Below are 15,441 nucleotides of genomic sequence, written 5' to 3' on the forward strand. Positions count from 1 at the left end.
CCCTTTCCTCGCCGGCACGATGACGTTCGCTCCGCCTTCGCCACAGGCTCGTTTTGCGCATGCGCAGCCGTGTTGCGGGTGGCGGTGGCCACTGCGGAGGGGGAGGGGAATCAGAACGTTACGCCACGCCACGCGACGGGACAGGACCGAACGTAGAAGGCGGGGTCACGAACTCTGACCTCCCAGATCCGGAGCCGCCACCGACAAAAAAAACCCCTGAAGAGCTGCAGCTGCGCCTGACAGGTAAGAGGTGAGGGCGGGGATACAGAGGTGAAGCGCAGCCGGTGGTATCCCAGCCCAGGAGAGGCCTTCCCGTCCGTTCAGTTCTTGGCTGGCGAGGGAGCTTCGTGGTGCTTCCTAATTGCGGCCTCTTCCGTGCCTTGTAGCAGCAGGATGCCGTTATGCATGTGCTGAAGTCGGCAGAAGTGGTAGCAGTTCCTCCTGGTGCCGCCGCCGCCCCTCTGACCTTTCACCCACAGGAAAGGCTTGTATCTCCCCTCCCCGGATCCTAGCCGCGCCCCGGGGCCTTTTCTTCACTGTGGGCCTCGCCCTCTGGTTTGTGGGGATTTGAACACGATGGAGTTGGAGTCGTCCGGGCGCTATTTAGGCTGCCGCTTTGCTGTGTGGAAAGGCTTTGGAGCGTTGCAGTCTTGCCCTGCAGCAGCCATTTTGTATCAGCAAGTGACAGCGGGCTGGTGCCTCCCTCCGCCTGGGTTGACGGTCTGGCTCTCCTGCTAGGCTAAACAGGGCGGCCTGTTACTCAAAACTACAGAGGAAGTGGGCTGACTGGGCTAATTCCTTCCTGTATCGTTGAATGTTGGTCCATACAAGAACAACAAACCCACCAACAAAGCCTTTGCACATTAGATGTCAGGGAAATGGATTATTTTCACAATTTTTCCTGATTTGTTGATTTTACACACAGTCATATAGCTTTCTGCGGGCGCATTCAGATACAAGACTTGCTCTCAGTCTGTAGTGGTACAATCTGTAGATGGGATGATAACTTTTGTTCTTAATTTTAAAAGATTAAGCTGAATTTTCCCATTCTTGTTCTTTTGTCCCATAATTTGGAATAATTGTGTGAAAGATTCCTTTGTGATTTCTTTCTCCTGTACATCTATTTTTATGCACAGTGTGGGCAATAATTACAGCAAACACATGCAATATGATTTTAGTAAATTCTCATTAGCACAGTGGGCAGATTGCTAGTAAGGATTTTAGAAGTTGTCATCTGTTTCTGCTCTAGAACATACTTCTAGTTATTTCCCATCTGCCTTTTGAATGGTATATACAGTCCACCTTTTCTTAAGTTCTCAGACCAGAGAGATGTACAGATGCGATATTATGTCATGCCTTCTAATAGTGTCTATATATCCCTTCCTCCAACTTCACTGAGCACTAGGACCTGAACAGCTCCTAAAGCTAATACACTGTATAAAGCAGGCCTGCACAACTTGTAGAGGAAAAAGGGTCACACTGATAAATTAAAATAATTGCTGGCGACAAAGGAATACCTGGCATGCCAATCAGCTGTTTGGTGGCTACCAGTATGGCAGGAGAACAAGTTGGTGGCCTAGATGAGTCCTGGAGATATTGGGGGCACTCAGCAATGTGTTTTTTGAGGCAACAGTGATGTTTAGCGGCAGGGCATTTAGTTTTTTTGAAAATGCTGCTGAGCTGCACAAGGTTGCTTTGCAGACAGCAGTTTATGCAGGCCTGGTATATAATCTAAAGTGCAGTGGTCCATGAATTCTATTCCTGGTAGAGGCTTTGGACCCAATGGAAAGATCTGTGACTACATGTACCTGATGAGTCCCAATGAGGATGAAACCAGACACATACTGCTTCCTTGTGGTCAAAATACTTTTCATTAGTGACATTGAGAAGTCTGAGATGTAGTATTTTGATTCAATAAAAGGGATAGACATAGGTTTTCCTTTGCAAATGACATTAAAAGTGTTCCCTTGTTTTCCCTTGCCCATTCTTAACATCCATTTACTGGATTGTGTTGATTGACTGGAACTATTTCTCTTCCTTGCCATGAACAAATCTCTCTCTTTGTTTCTGCTTATATTTGCTTGTTCTGCTTCTACTTTTAATAGTGTATATTAAAGCAGCCAAGTGGATTTTCTTGAAAATAGTGGTCTAGAAAATTGTTTTGTTCACATGTAAAAACTGTGATAAAGTTAGTAATGAGAATTTAAATGGCTCAAAAGGGTAGTACCACACACAGTATTTTCACTGTGTAATGTGCTTGCAATTGTATATACGGTAGTACAGATTACTCAGAGATAATGTTTTATTTCTGTTCTGTTCTTGTTGAAATTGGCTTTGTGGTGTTTGCTAGTAATTGCTATGTTTTTCAAGGGTAATATTAGAAATCGGAAATAACACTACTTGTTGTTTTCTACTTTCCCAGAATTTGGTTTCAATGCTTTGAAAAATAATGTAGATTCTAAAAATGTACAGAATATAAGTACATTTGGTAATTCTGTATGTAAGCAAGCAAGTAAGCATTACTATATAGAACTTTTCAATCCAACAGCGTTTAATAGTTTTGTTATTTTAAATCCATTATGGGGAAGCATGCAAAATGTTGTGCAAATATCTCTTTGATAATCTGAAACCTACTTATTTAGCATCTGGTTAAACTAGAATTGTAGCCATTTTCTCATTTTTTATGAGTAATCTATGTTCAAAACATCCGTATGTTTGCATTATATACGTTCATTATGAATATTATAGTTCTAGTATAAATTTTAAAATTGAATTCAATTTTGTAAGCTTCAAAAATTATAGTGAACTAAAATATGATTTCTGAAACTTCTAATACTTAGCTGAACATATTCATGTTGTCTCTAAATTTAAGAAGTGAATCATTCTTTTAAAAGGGAAATTCTACTGGATTAGATCACTTGTACTGCTGCAAAGATGTATTTAAAGTATTTAAAGATTAATAGATTTTTATGTCATTGCTTGTTTTTTTTTTTAAAAGTTCATATATTTTGTTAATTTTTCGCTGTTCTTATTATCAAAAAAAGTGGGGGGGGGTCAAAAGTTTAAATACCCATATGAAACTTTAGGGTTCAAGCAGTTATCAATCAGCCCTTTCAACTGAACATTGCAGAAAATACTTGTGATTGTCTTACTGTGCTATAGGCTTTTTCCAAATAATTCTTATGATCTACTTAATTACTTCACATTAATTAGAAGCATCACTCATATATTTTTCTTGACAGTTCAAAGAAACCATTATATTTGATCTATAAAATCAAAATGCATAAGCATCATCTCAAGTTTGCAATTCTTTGTTTTAGAACAGACTGTAATTATAAAAAAATTAATCTTGAAATCAGCCTTCCTATTTCTCCATGATAATAATATATTCATAATATTCAAGTCTGTTTGGCTTTTATGGAGTGTGTTGTTTTCTTTCTTGCAATTGTGCTAAGGCAAAAAGAAATACCACATTAAAATTAATTAGTTGTGTGAGGTTTGGCATATTATGCTGGGTGAACAAGCCTGATGTATTCTGTTCTATATTTCAACATATATATGTATATAATAGTGTTCTAAATTCTATTGTTGATATCATATTGGAATGCAGATACCAGTGCAGCCATAGTACTTATATCAGGATCTCAATGCTTAACTTTCAGCACAGGTTTCATTGATATAAGCTGGTTCTGAAATTGAAAACTGCTTTCTTATTATATTATTATCATTATATTATATTATATTATATTATATTATATTATATTATATTATATTATATTATAATTATGTTATATATAATTTTTCCCTTCAATTATTTTCCTGAACTCTGATGCATTTTATTGCCTTTATACAGAATCAGTTCATGGACTAATATGGCAAAAAGTTGACCTCTGTGACAATACTGTATACATGTTGCTGTAATTTGTTCTTTATAGTAGTACATGAAATTGTTGCAAGGTGTATAGAACTTAAATTTCTTAAAAATATATTATTACAATGAAGTAAACTGTGAAGTTGTTATTTAAAATAATTCAGCCAATTTGTGGTCATTCTCAGGTAGCTTTTGCAACAGGTTACAGTCTTTCATCTACAGTACAGTTTCATCTAAGTCATAGGTGGGAAACCTGTGGTTTACCACATGTTGTGTGATTCCAACTCCTGTCAGGCACAGGCTGTAACAGTAGCCAGAGGAAATCAGAACTGTACTTAAACACATCTGGATAAGTGTAGGTTCCTTTTTTCTGATATAAATGAAAAAAGGAACTTCCAATGTTGTTTGTGGACTGACCCAGGAATAAGCACTCCAGACTAAAGTGCTTACAAGTAATTTGTTGATGTGATTTGAACATTTGTCAAAAATAGAAACAGAAGAAGCTATAAGAGGATTAAGGAATCTATGATGCTCCAGGTATTACAGAATTATAACTACTAGCAACTTTAGCCTGCATAGCTAATGATGAGAGATGAATTACAACAATAATTCAGCAATATCTAAAGATTGAAATTCCCTATCTCAGCAATATAGGGAGAGTTTCTTCTCTTCCATAATGCAATGTGACTAGGTCATTTTTCTTAGTGACATGGATACCTGTTCCTCCTTGCTCCATAATAAAAATGAAGACACTCTCATGCCAGACTGATAATGTGTTCTACAAGGTCTGCCTTGAAGACCATTAAAAAGCTGTAATTAATGCTGGGCTGCTGTGGTCCTTGCATTGGTTGTCCATAGATCTCCAAGTGCAATTCAGAGTGCTGGTTTTCACCCATAAAGTCCTGTATGATTTGGCTTCTAGCTCCTTTTAAGATTGCCTTCTTTGTGTGAAACTAGTGTATGCATTTAAACAAAATCTGTCAGTGGTCCTCTATTACCAAGAGGTTAGAAGAGTAGGGGCTCACAGATAATGTAGCCCTAGGTTAGGGAACATCTCACTGAGGTCAGATCAGTGCCCGTACTAATGATCTTCCAGAAAATAGTAGAAACTGAGCTTTTTTAGAAAGCATTTGGGGGATGATGAGTGTTAGCCACCTGTACTATTGTTATGTATTATTACTGTATTGTTATCTTTGTTTGAATATTTATTCTTTATTTCCAGTATTTATATTCTGCCCCAGTCCTAACAGATGGGCATGTACAGTAACAGCAAGATAAAGCATACAATACAGAAACCAAGCATAAAGGAAAACATATAACAAGGTGCTGAAAAACACCTTTTGCCTTAGGTAGTTCCTTGATTAGGATATTGTTTTCTGCTTGATTTTTCACTGGTGTTCTCTTCCATTTGAATTTTTTATATTTCTGAATTTAAAAGGCAGGTACTATTTTGGCAACATGTTGCCCTGATATATGCTGTTGCTGCACTGTGTAGGGTTTTAATAACATTGTTCTATTCTTGTGAACCATCAGGAATCTGTGCAAATTACAGCAGTATATAAATTACAGAAATAAATAATATGTAAATAGCTTTTATGTTAAATAAATGGAAGATTACTGACATGCAGTAGTAGATAAGTTTAATCATATAGGTCATATTCATCAGTGTAACTAAAATTATATATCAAAGTCCATAGGAATAAGATACTTATTAGTGGGAATTTTTCCTGCAAAAGACCCATCCTAAAGTGTTTCATTCCTAAAGAATGTGAATGTAATGCATGTGAGAATGACAGTCATTAATTGCTTTTTCATTCTTCAGTATATAACATAAGTGGAATTGAATTTATGGAGCTCTTGAAGTCTTAATTTTGTATATATCAAAATTGATGGAATAGCATTTTTTGAGAATTTGATGCAAAATTTGAACTGAGTTAATTTTACACAGCACTATAACACAGGGCTTGTGTGACACAGTGGACCACAACTACCCAAATACAAAACTAGCATATTGTGCAAATCTAGTCCATGTGAAAAGCCTATATGGAAATGCAAACCCAGGAAATGGGATTAATGAATATACCATATATAGACAGTGTATTAAAGTGCAGAGAGCACTATAACATTCTCAAGAAAGATAGTACAGTATTGTCAAAACCATAGTTTTCCAAGTTGTAAAATATGACTTTGAAAACTTTATTCAGAAAGGCTGAAAAAAAAATTATGCCTTTGAACTGTGATGCTGGAGAAGATCATTGAGAACTTTGTTGAGTGTAAGTCAATGCTACATGAATAAAAACAGACTGAAAGTGCTAATAACAAAACTAAATCTTAAATATTTTGGATAGATACTGTAAAGGCAAGAATCATCTGAGAAGTTCCTCTTGCTTGGAGGAATCAAAGGCAATTGAAAAAAAGACCAACAGATGATAAAGATGTATCACTGATGACTTAGTATGAGGTTACAAGATGTCCATGAAGCACTGAGAAACAATTCTAACAAAATAATGTCCATTCAGTCACAAACAATCAGTAGTGACTGAAAGACCGAACAAGGTTAACCCTGGAGTAACATATGTCTCAACAATTTTAACCTCCAGTTTTCAGAATTTGTGAAGAATGTCCTTTTCTGGTACACAAATTAGGATTGATTCAAGTGCTTCATGGATAGAAGACTATTCTTATGAAACTAAAATTTTCAATCCACTCATAGTGGACTAGAACTCTCTATAAACAAATACAGTGAAAGTAAACAGTGTAGAAATATTCAAAGAAGGAATTGAGAATATGGGGTACTTAGAGAGCCAGTGGTTATGGTACCAGACTAGAACAGGGAGACTGTGAGTTGTAGTCCTGCCATGGGCGTGAAGCCAGCTGGGTGACCTTGGGCCAGTCATTTTCTCTCAGCCCTAGGAAGGAGGCAATGGCAAACCACTTCTGAAATCTTGCTAAGAAAATTGCAGGGACTAGTCCAGGCAGCCACCAAGAATCAATACTGACTTGAAGGAACACCCCCCCCCCAAAAGTAGCTGTTAGCCAAGAATTGGTAATAGAATATAGCTTCTAATACTTTCAGTTTTTTCTCAAGGTTGGAAAGAAATGGCTAGAGGTATATGTACTGAAGAAACCAGACAGTTATTGCTGTTAGCTGAACAAATTCTGGTTTGCAGTTGGTACAAATACGCTGTTTTAATGTCCTTTGGAAGGCTATTTCTTATATTAAGAAAAATTCTTAATTGCCACAAAAAGGTATCTCATAAAGTGTGTGTATGTATACTATATTAGGTTTGGGCAGTGATCAAGTTTCAAATGAGCAAAGTAGTTTGGGGAATACTGTATGTAGGCACTAGTAGCTTTATTATAGTCAGTAACTACAAATAAATACTGTTAAAAGAATAAAGATAAATTTGAATAAAGTTATATGGATCATTGTAAAATAAATAGGAGTTTTAAAAATCTAAAAAACTAACAATCTAAAATATCCAGAGCTAATTTACTAAATTACTGAAACTATTAAACAAATTATCCATTACAAAAAAACAGAAAGAATAAAATATTTAAATTTTAATTCAGTTGGGACTAAAATATTAAACTACTTAAGTGATAACTCTATTAACATAAATGAAGAATCAAGAAAAGGTGGCAAGAATATACGGAAGATCTTTATAGGAAGAATAATAATATCGGGGATAGCTTTGACAGTGTGGTCGGTGAGTTAGAGCCAGACATCCTGAAGAGTGAGGTTGAATGGGCCTTAAGAAGCACTGCTAATAACAAGGCAGCAGGAGACGACGGCATCCCAGCTGAACTGTTTAAAATCTTGTAAGATGATGCTGTCAAGGTGATACATGCCATATGCCAGCAAATTTGGAAAACACAAGAATGGCCATCAGATTGGAAAAAATCAACTTATATCCCCATACCAAAAAAGGGACACACTAAAGAATGCTCAAACTATCGAACAGTGGCACTCATTTCACATGCCAGTAAGGTAATGCTCAAGATCCTGCAAGGTAGACTCCAACAATTCATGGAGCGAGAATTGCCAGATGTACAAGCTGGGTTTAGAAAGGCAGAGGAACTAGGGACCAAATTGCCAATATCCGCTGGATAATGGAAAAAGCCAGGGAGTTTCAGAAAAACATCTATTTCTGCTTTATTGACTATTCTAAAGTCTTTGACTCTGTGGATCATAACAAACTGTGGCAAGTTCTTAGTGATATGGGGTACCAAGTCATCTTGTCTACCTCCTGAGGAATCTGTATAACGACCAAGTAGCAATGGTAAAAACAGACCACAGAACAACAGACTGGAATATTCTGAGAGTGCCTTGGACTGCAAGAAGATCGAACCAGTCCGTACTCCAGGAAATAAAGCTGGACTGCTCACTTGAGGGAATGATATTAAAGGCAAAACTGAAGTACTTTGGCCACATAATGGGAAGACAGGACACCCTGGAGAAGATGCTGATGCTAGAGAGAGTGGAAGGCAAAACGAAGAGGGGCCGACCAAGGGCAAGATGGATGGATGACATTCTAGAGGTGATAGATTTGACCTTGGGGGAGCTGCAGGTGGCAACAACTGACAGGAAGCTCTGGTGTGGGCTGATCCATGAAGTCATGAAGAGTCAGAAGCGACTGAACGAATAAACAACAAAACATTTGTTAGCTATCTTTGACTGTTACATAACATTATAAAATCATGTGATGAGATTGTTGGTTTCTCCCATATTCTGCTTCTTGAGATTGAATCAAATGCTCCCTTCAGATATATAAGGGTCACATAGAGTTTGCCACGTAGACATACAAGTGCACTTTTCAAGTAAGTGTTACAGGGCTAGATGGTTGCCTAACATTGAACAGCCCTTGCTCTTCCTCTGTGTGAACACTCATGTTGCACCTGTCAGCAGTTCCTTAAAGAAACGGTCTTTTTCTGGCTTGCACAGCTAATGTTACGCAAATTTGGATAAAGATTCATCTGATTTAAGGAGGTGCTGACAGGTGTGATATGCACATTCCAAATCAGCTTTCCCTTTAGAATCTATATCTCAGTACAGACCATATATGTATGTGTGTATGTAAACATTAAATAGTCACTGATAATCTTACATCCAATAATTAAAAGTTACTAAAATATATGTGCTTGGCATTTTGCTAATTCTTGCATTGATTAAAAAATACCCTCTATAAATCCATTTTTGTTTCATAATGCTTTATAATGAATTGTATTTCTTTATACAGTATAAACTCACAGGAGTCTCCAAATAATGATTATGCATACAGGAAGTGGAGTATAGCATTGTACCTACGGTAAGAAGAATGCTTGATTTCTGTTTATTTAATTTCATCATTCAATTCAACTAGGATAATTAAGGAAAAAGAAAATACAAAAATAATACAAACAAAAAAAAGTAAACACATGATTAATTAAACATCATAAAATTTATTTATTTAAGAATGTAAAGCCTGCCCTGCTAGTGTGGATGAGCCATTTAGGGCAGACATAGTTTTAACAATTAAATCTAATATAAAAATTAGAATTATTTCAAAGAAAAATGAAATGATTTGTTTTGGAGCGAGTTATATAGTAAAATCAGGCAGGTACATCAGGTAAAATTTATCTTGCCTGTGTAATGAATGCCCAAATAAGACCTGTGAAGGCCACCAATGTGGTGTGCTGCAGCTTCATTTTAGATGGGAAAACCTATTTTCCTATTTGCCTGTGATGATGATGATGATGATTTAGATATTTTCTTATTAAAATGCTTGCTCTCAAAAACTTTATCCTTGAGGGGTATGTTCTTTTGGGAAATTTGTAGAAATTACATTAGCTCTGAAATTAGTAGGTAATTCTCAAGGAAATGTAAACTTTTATAATTGACAGATAGTTATTCAAAATGAACTTTTAAGACATGCCTTAAACAAAATTTAGAATTTGTTATCTATGCAGTCAAGTGTGTTTTTTTAAAATACAGCTACAATTCAAATTAGAGGCTCTTTTCCTTACCTGTTGTGTTAGTGTAATATGCTGGGTGAATAAGCAGCTAGGCATTTAGAGGAAGACTTCTTTCTGCATAAGCAGGAAATGTTGATGCCATGAACCTACATGGGATAGACTCATTGTACTATGCAAAGGGGGGGGGGATTAGAGAAAGTAACATGACGTCAGCTGCTATCCTCTCACCCAATTTGTCCATTGTTCGTATTGTAATTTTTAAAAAGAAAAATCTCTCTCTCTTTAACAGGAAATACTGGTGATTCAGAATCATGGCAACTATTGAGGAATTGGCCCATCAAATTATGGAACAACAAATGGGGGAGGTACTTACATTTTTTTCCCGAAGTTTTATAATAAAAAGGAATATATAGAAACTTTCTAGTAGCTCATTGTCTATCACTTTGGAATTTTTGTTCTGGATCTCTTGAATGCAAAGCAAATAACTTTATCCAGTGCTAGATGAGTTACTTCCAATAGAGAATGCGGTTTCCTCTGTATTGGTTTTTTATTCTAGGTAACACACTCCCAAGGATCTGTTACACAAACATTAATGGATGGAACAGCACAAAGAATTCAGATTGTTCCTGCTGATGCAGGACTTTCCTTACCACAGCGGATACAGGTAAAAACTTTCTGTCTCTTACAATACTTACTTAAAAACTTGAAAAGTATTTCAGTATCTAAACATCAGAGCTACAATAATATGAATGAATGAATGAATGAATGAATATGTTTATTACTGTCTTTGACCAGCCTTTACAATAAAAGAAAATAGTTTAATCCAACAATTTATTCTCAGGAAAAAGGAAAACAATAAAACAGTAAAACAATATATCTAATTAAAAGTTTTGTGTAATTGTATATAGCTTGAAAAAAATATTTGGCCACCTGGTGTGCAAGTATAGAATCAGCACCCCTTAAAAAGAAATAAATGTAAAATCTATGAGTATGACCCACAAAGTTAGAAATAATTGGGGAGATCAGAGCACTTCTTGGGGCATCATGAAAAGGACACAAAAGATATTTGCTTAAAGAGAGATTGTGTAGATACCCTGCAGTAGAGGGTTTGTGGCTATCTAGAATTTGATGATAAAATTCGGGAGCACTGATAATATTTTGGCGATCAATGTCCCTAATTCTTCCTTTTACTATTTATTGATTTGGCCTTCTCCAGTTAGTTGGCCTAAATATTCAGGAGAGAGGCCAGGACTGTGAAATTCTTTTGTACAAGCACAGTGCCAATGAGATTTGTAGCTGTCTGACAACAGCAAAGGCATCAGGCCTGTAGGGTCAAACATGATTTTGAGTCCTGAAGTTAAAATCCTGATCCAGGCCTGAGCTTTAATACTTGGCACGTTAGCTTCAAGCCTCAAAGCTGCATTGAGGGTCCATTTTGGGGTACCAAACAAAGACCTAAGGTTTCATTTGATTGGATGGAATATAACATAAAATGCATTATTTTAGCATATATTTATTATCATTTGAAAGGAATATTTTATAAAAACAAAGCTGCTAATGTTCTCAGTATTAGAGGATGAGTGACAAACTGTTGCATTCTGTTCTGCAGACTTGGGCTAAGTCAGAAGAAAACAGAATCAGAATATTGGTTTCTTGTATTTCCAGATAAAAGTATTTTCCAGAAAACACAAGCAGCAGTGAAAGCTCTCACACGCTCTTGTGGAGAAGATAGCATCTGCTGGATGCAGAAGTAGATGATGGATTTGAGGGAGGGGATTTACTTACAATTATAAAAGGAATGATTTCTCTCTAGTGCATTAGCTTATCCTTTCCCATCTAATGATGTCCAGATGTATTTGATAATAGTTCCCATAATTTTTATCCAACATGTTGATTGAGAAATATGGATGGCTGTTTAGTATTTTTCCTATTGTATATTTTCAGGAATAAATCCTTATCCTAAAAAGAATGTAATCTATTCCAACGTATGCACATATGTTATAGGGCTTTGATTTCCATTATTTCTTTAATAAAAATTGTAAAAATATTCTCAGGACAACAAATACAGATTTTTAAAAAATGCTGAAGAACTGAGAGCTAGTCTATAAAATGTATTCCACTGAGTAATTTTCCACAGCCAAGGATGGGAACATAGCCACTTGTATTTATTAAAAAAAATGATTTCTGTTTGTTTTAAGGAGACTACTGTAAGAGAATATGCTGAGATTAATAAATGCAGCACTTTGAACACTTAAAAGTCCAATATTTGTGAAAATGCATGCACTGTTCCTTCTGTGTCATAGCAGAATATGCATTGATTATTGCTCTTGCATATTCAATGTGGCCTCACCAAATTGGCCCCTTGCTGTTGAGAAAAGATATGCTCTATTGGCAAGGAATTCTGGGAGGTATCTGGGCACAAAGTTTAAGGCTGAAATATTGTTGGCATTAGTGTTAATTCATGAAATACCATACATACCTTCTGAAAGCAGATCCAATTTTTTCAGTCATGCTTGATAATAGCACAGATAAGTTTATATTTTTAAAGCTTTTTATAATGAACTACTATAATTACTTGAAGTAAATGTGTCACTAGATTGTTACAGATCAGCAGACAGGGCAGAAGATTCAGATTGTGACAGCACTCGATCAGACTGCAACAAGCAAGCAGTTCATTTTGACAAATCATGATGGTTCTGCCCCAAGTAAAGTGATCCTTGCAAGACAAGATGCTACACCAGGAAAGGTTTTTCTGACAACTCCCGATGCTGCAGGAGTTAACCAACTGTTTTTTACATCCCCAGATATATCTGCACAGCATATTCAGGTACAGTGTCCTATTTTATGATGATTTATTCATACAACTTTTTAAAATGAAGACCTTTAAAACAGTCATGCTAGGCATTTTCATGCTATCAAAATACTGCAACTTGAGATTTGGGGAACATGCAAGTGCTATGTTCTTTGATGTATCTTCGTCTTCAATATTGTTTTAGAGATTCTACTTTTGCTGAACAAAGTAGTCCAGTGAATAGCTTTCTTGTTTACTATAGTCATGAAATTAGAAAAAGTATAGTAGAATAATACTATATTTATAACAGTTTTGGACATTCTGCATCCTAAATTGTTCCTGTAACTCTCTTAATTTTCTAAAATATATACAAATTAATTTTGAATAGATTCAGTTTGAAGCACAATAAAATAGAAAAAGGATGAAAAATCAAATTAAAGAAGTCAGAGTCATAAGCCTTTAATTGTAACTGCTATTTTTAGTTTTTCCTGTTCAGTTTAGCAAGTGCTGGACTAGAATAATAGTTTCTGAAGTATCACCAAATACATACTCTTGAAATATGCTTCCCCACCTTTAGTTTTCAGAATTAGTTTGCAGATACGAATTTAAGCAAAGAAGTTAGTGAAAATGAGATGTATTATATTGTAATTTTTTCCCCCAGATTTTGACAGACAATTCTTCAACAGATCAGACCTTAAATAAAGTATTTGATCTCTGTGTTGTTTGTGGAGACAAGGCATCAGGTAAATCACTATGTACTTTGCAAAATTAATTGGAAGATTTTTTTTAAACCTATCTCATCTTACCAAGCATTTAAGTATTTTTCTTTTTCTTTTGTGAGTAACTTAAAAATTGCATAAATATGATTGCAAGTTCATTAAAGCCAAGCGCTGTTTAAAAAACTATTTGTAATGTATAAGAAAGAAAATATCGAATTCTTTAAAAGCTTGGTATTCTGGTTATAATGAGACATTTTAATTGATTTAACACACTAGAGAATTTATGTTGCAATTGGTGGTTTATTTGACTAGCCCTTTAGATTGTTCAACCATTTGGCTATCACAGATACTGTGCTTGACACAGCTTACATAGATGATGTGTATCAGTAAAGCCTAAAATATATAAACAGAATCGTAAGTTCTGGAGACTCAGCTTCTGTATATAAATGAAGTAGCTGAAATCTATGTTGCTAGGTGCCTTCTATTAGTGTATATGTGTATATCTGTGTTGTATATGTATAAGCCTTAGAGTGCAATGTGTTAGTGAGCACATGTGCTAAGTGGGATAGAGGGAACTGGCATAACCTCTTCAGCTTTGCGGCTCCAGAATGATACAATTAAATAGCAAGATAAATAAAATTGTCCATTTTATGACTGATCATTCTTCCAAATTCTCCACTTGGCACTGCTTATGTAAATCAGCTGTATTGAAAGAAAAGGTAGCTAAATAAAAGCTTGGAGATTACTCCTTTTATAGTTGGCCACTGCTCCTTTGTGAGAAGGTTAATTAAGGAAAGAAATTAAATTGAAGATGCCATTACATTTAACAATATTTGGGGGGGAAATAGTACCTTTTTTTCTGTACCTTTATGGAATAGTTGCTCATTCCATAGAGTAGATATAATCATATTTGATGATAAAGCAAATATATCTGATTGAGTTTTAGGTGAATTCATGCAACATTGACATATTTTGTATTTAGTGCCCTATTTGTTGATAGACTGTCTTAGCATTTGGTAGAAATGCTATGTCTATATTCCATAAACATGCATTATTTTCTCAGTAACAACATTTATTTCAGTGTAAGCATAAAACATTTTGCATTTTGAGAACATTTTGAGCATTTAAGTATTTTAAGCAAATCTGAGAATGAAGTTTTTGTTAGAATGTATTTGATAAACAAAACCAAACTTAGAATAAAATTAATGCATTTTGTTATGAAACCAGGACGCCATTATGGAGCAGTGACCTGTGAAGGTTGCAAAGGATTCTTTAAAAGAAGTATACGGAAGAATTTAGTGTATTCATGTCGGGGAGCAAGAGACTGTGTGATTAACAAGCATCATAGAAACAGATGTCAGTACTGTAGGTTGCAGAGATGTATTGCATTCGGAATGAAACAAGACTGTAAGTATGAAAGAAAGAAACTCAGGTAATGCTGCACTGTTTTTTGCACCATCCTTGCATGTTATATTTATGTTGGTAAATGAGAATAAATTAAAAGTTTAGAAAGAAGATGCCACTTATGTTGTGAAGACTAAATTATTTCTAGAGTGTCCTTTCTGCTTGAGATTCTTATATGTTAGAGTTCTTATGTGAAAAATATCTTCAAGGAAGCAAATATTTCTCTCATTACCTTTATGCAACGTTTCCATATATAATGCCGATAAAGAGGCTTGCAGTATATCCTAAAGATGTTAACATTTTAGATTTTGCAAGTCCCATCCTCTCCCCTCCAATCACAAAACAGAAGATTATACCTATTGGCAACTATGGAAAACATCTCATTTGTTTACTTGGGTTGAAAGGGATTTTTCTCTGATCCCAGATGCTATAGGCAAAATCAGCAGCATCAGTTTTTCAGAGCAATGGCTTTGAAATTCTCTTTCAAAGAACCACAGGATTCCGTAGAAACTTTCTAGAAATTCTCAATAAAATCAGTAGCTGTCTCCTTGAAAGTTTATCTAACATCCATTCTAATTCCCTTAAAACATACAAGCAAATGAGAGGATTGAGCTTGCTGTACAAATGGACAGAATTATACAATAAACAAACAAGTTTTTGGTGCTTGCTAAGCCCTTTGGTACTCAACTATTTTTCCAGAG

The 15,441-nt window shown here is 35.5% G+C and overlaps 1 protein-coding gene across 4 annotated transcripts in view; it reads left to right on the forward strand.

Annotated features, from left to right (window-relative positions):
- Nucleotides 1-8: 8 nt before the first annotated feature.
- The window catches only part of NR2C1 (nuclear receptor subfamily 2 group C member 1), a 33,281-nt gene continuing 17,848 nt past the window's right edge, over nucleotides 9-15,441 (forward strand). The window contains exons 1-7 of one of the 4 annotated variants that reach the window (XM_063308892.1): nucleotides 9-243; nucleotides 9,125-9,180; nucleotides 10,116-10,191; nucleotides 10,383-10,490; nucleotides 12,423-12,653; nucleotides 13,279-13,360; nucleotides 14,564-14,743. In XM_063308892.1, coding sequence (XP_063164962.1) covers nucleotides 10,138-10,191; nucleotides 10,383-10,490; nucleotides 12,423-12,653; nucleotides 13,279-13,360; nucleotides 14,564-14,743 — 655 coding nt within the window. In that variant the 5' untranslated portion in view covers nucleotides 9-243; nucleotides 9,125-9,180; nucleotides 10,116-10,137. Of the gene's footprint in view, nucleotides 244-9,111; nucleotides 9,181-10,115; nucleotides 10,192-10,382; nucleotides 10,491-12,422; nucleotides 12,654-13,278; nucleotides 13,361-14,563; nucleotides 14,744-15,441 lie in introns of all 4 variants that reach the window. The other 3 variants (XM_063308890.1, XM_063308889.1, XM_063308891.1) reach the window with 3 other exon arrangements.

This window comes from Candoia aspera, chromosome 7, assembly GCF_035149785.1.
Source record: "Candoia aspera isolate rCanAsp1 chromosome 7, rCanAsp1.hap2, whole genome shotgun sequence".
NCBI lineage: Eukaryota > Metazoa > Chordata > Lepidosauria > Squamata > Boidae > Candoia > Candoia aspera.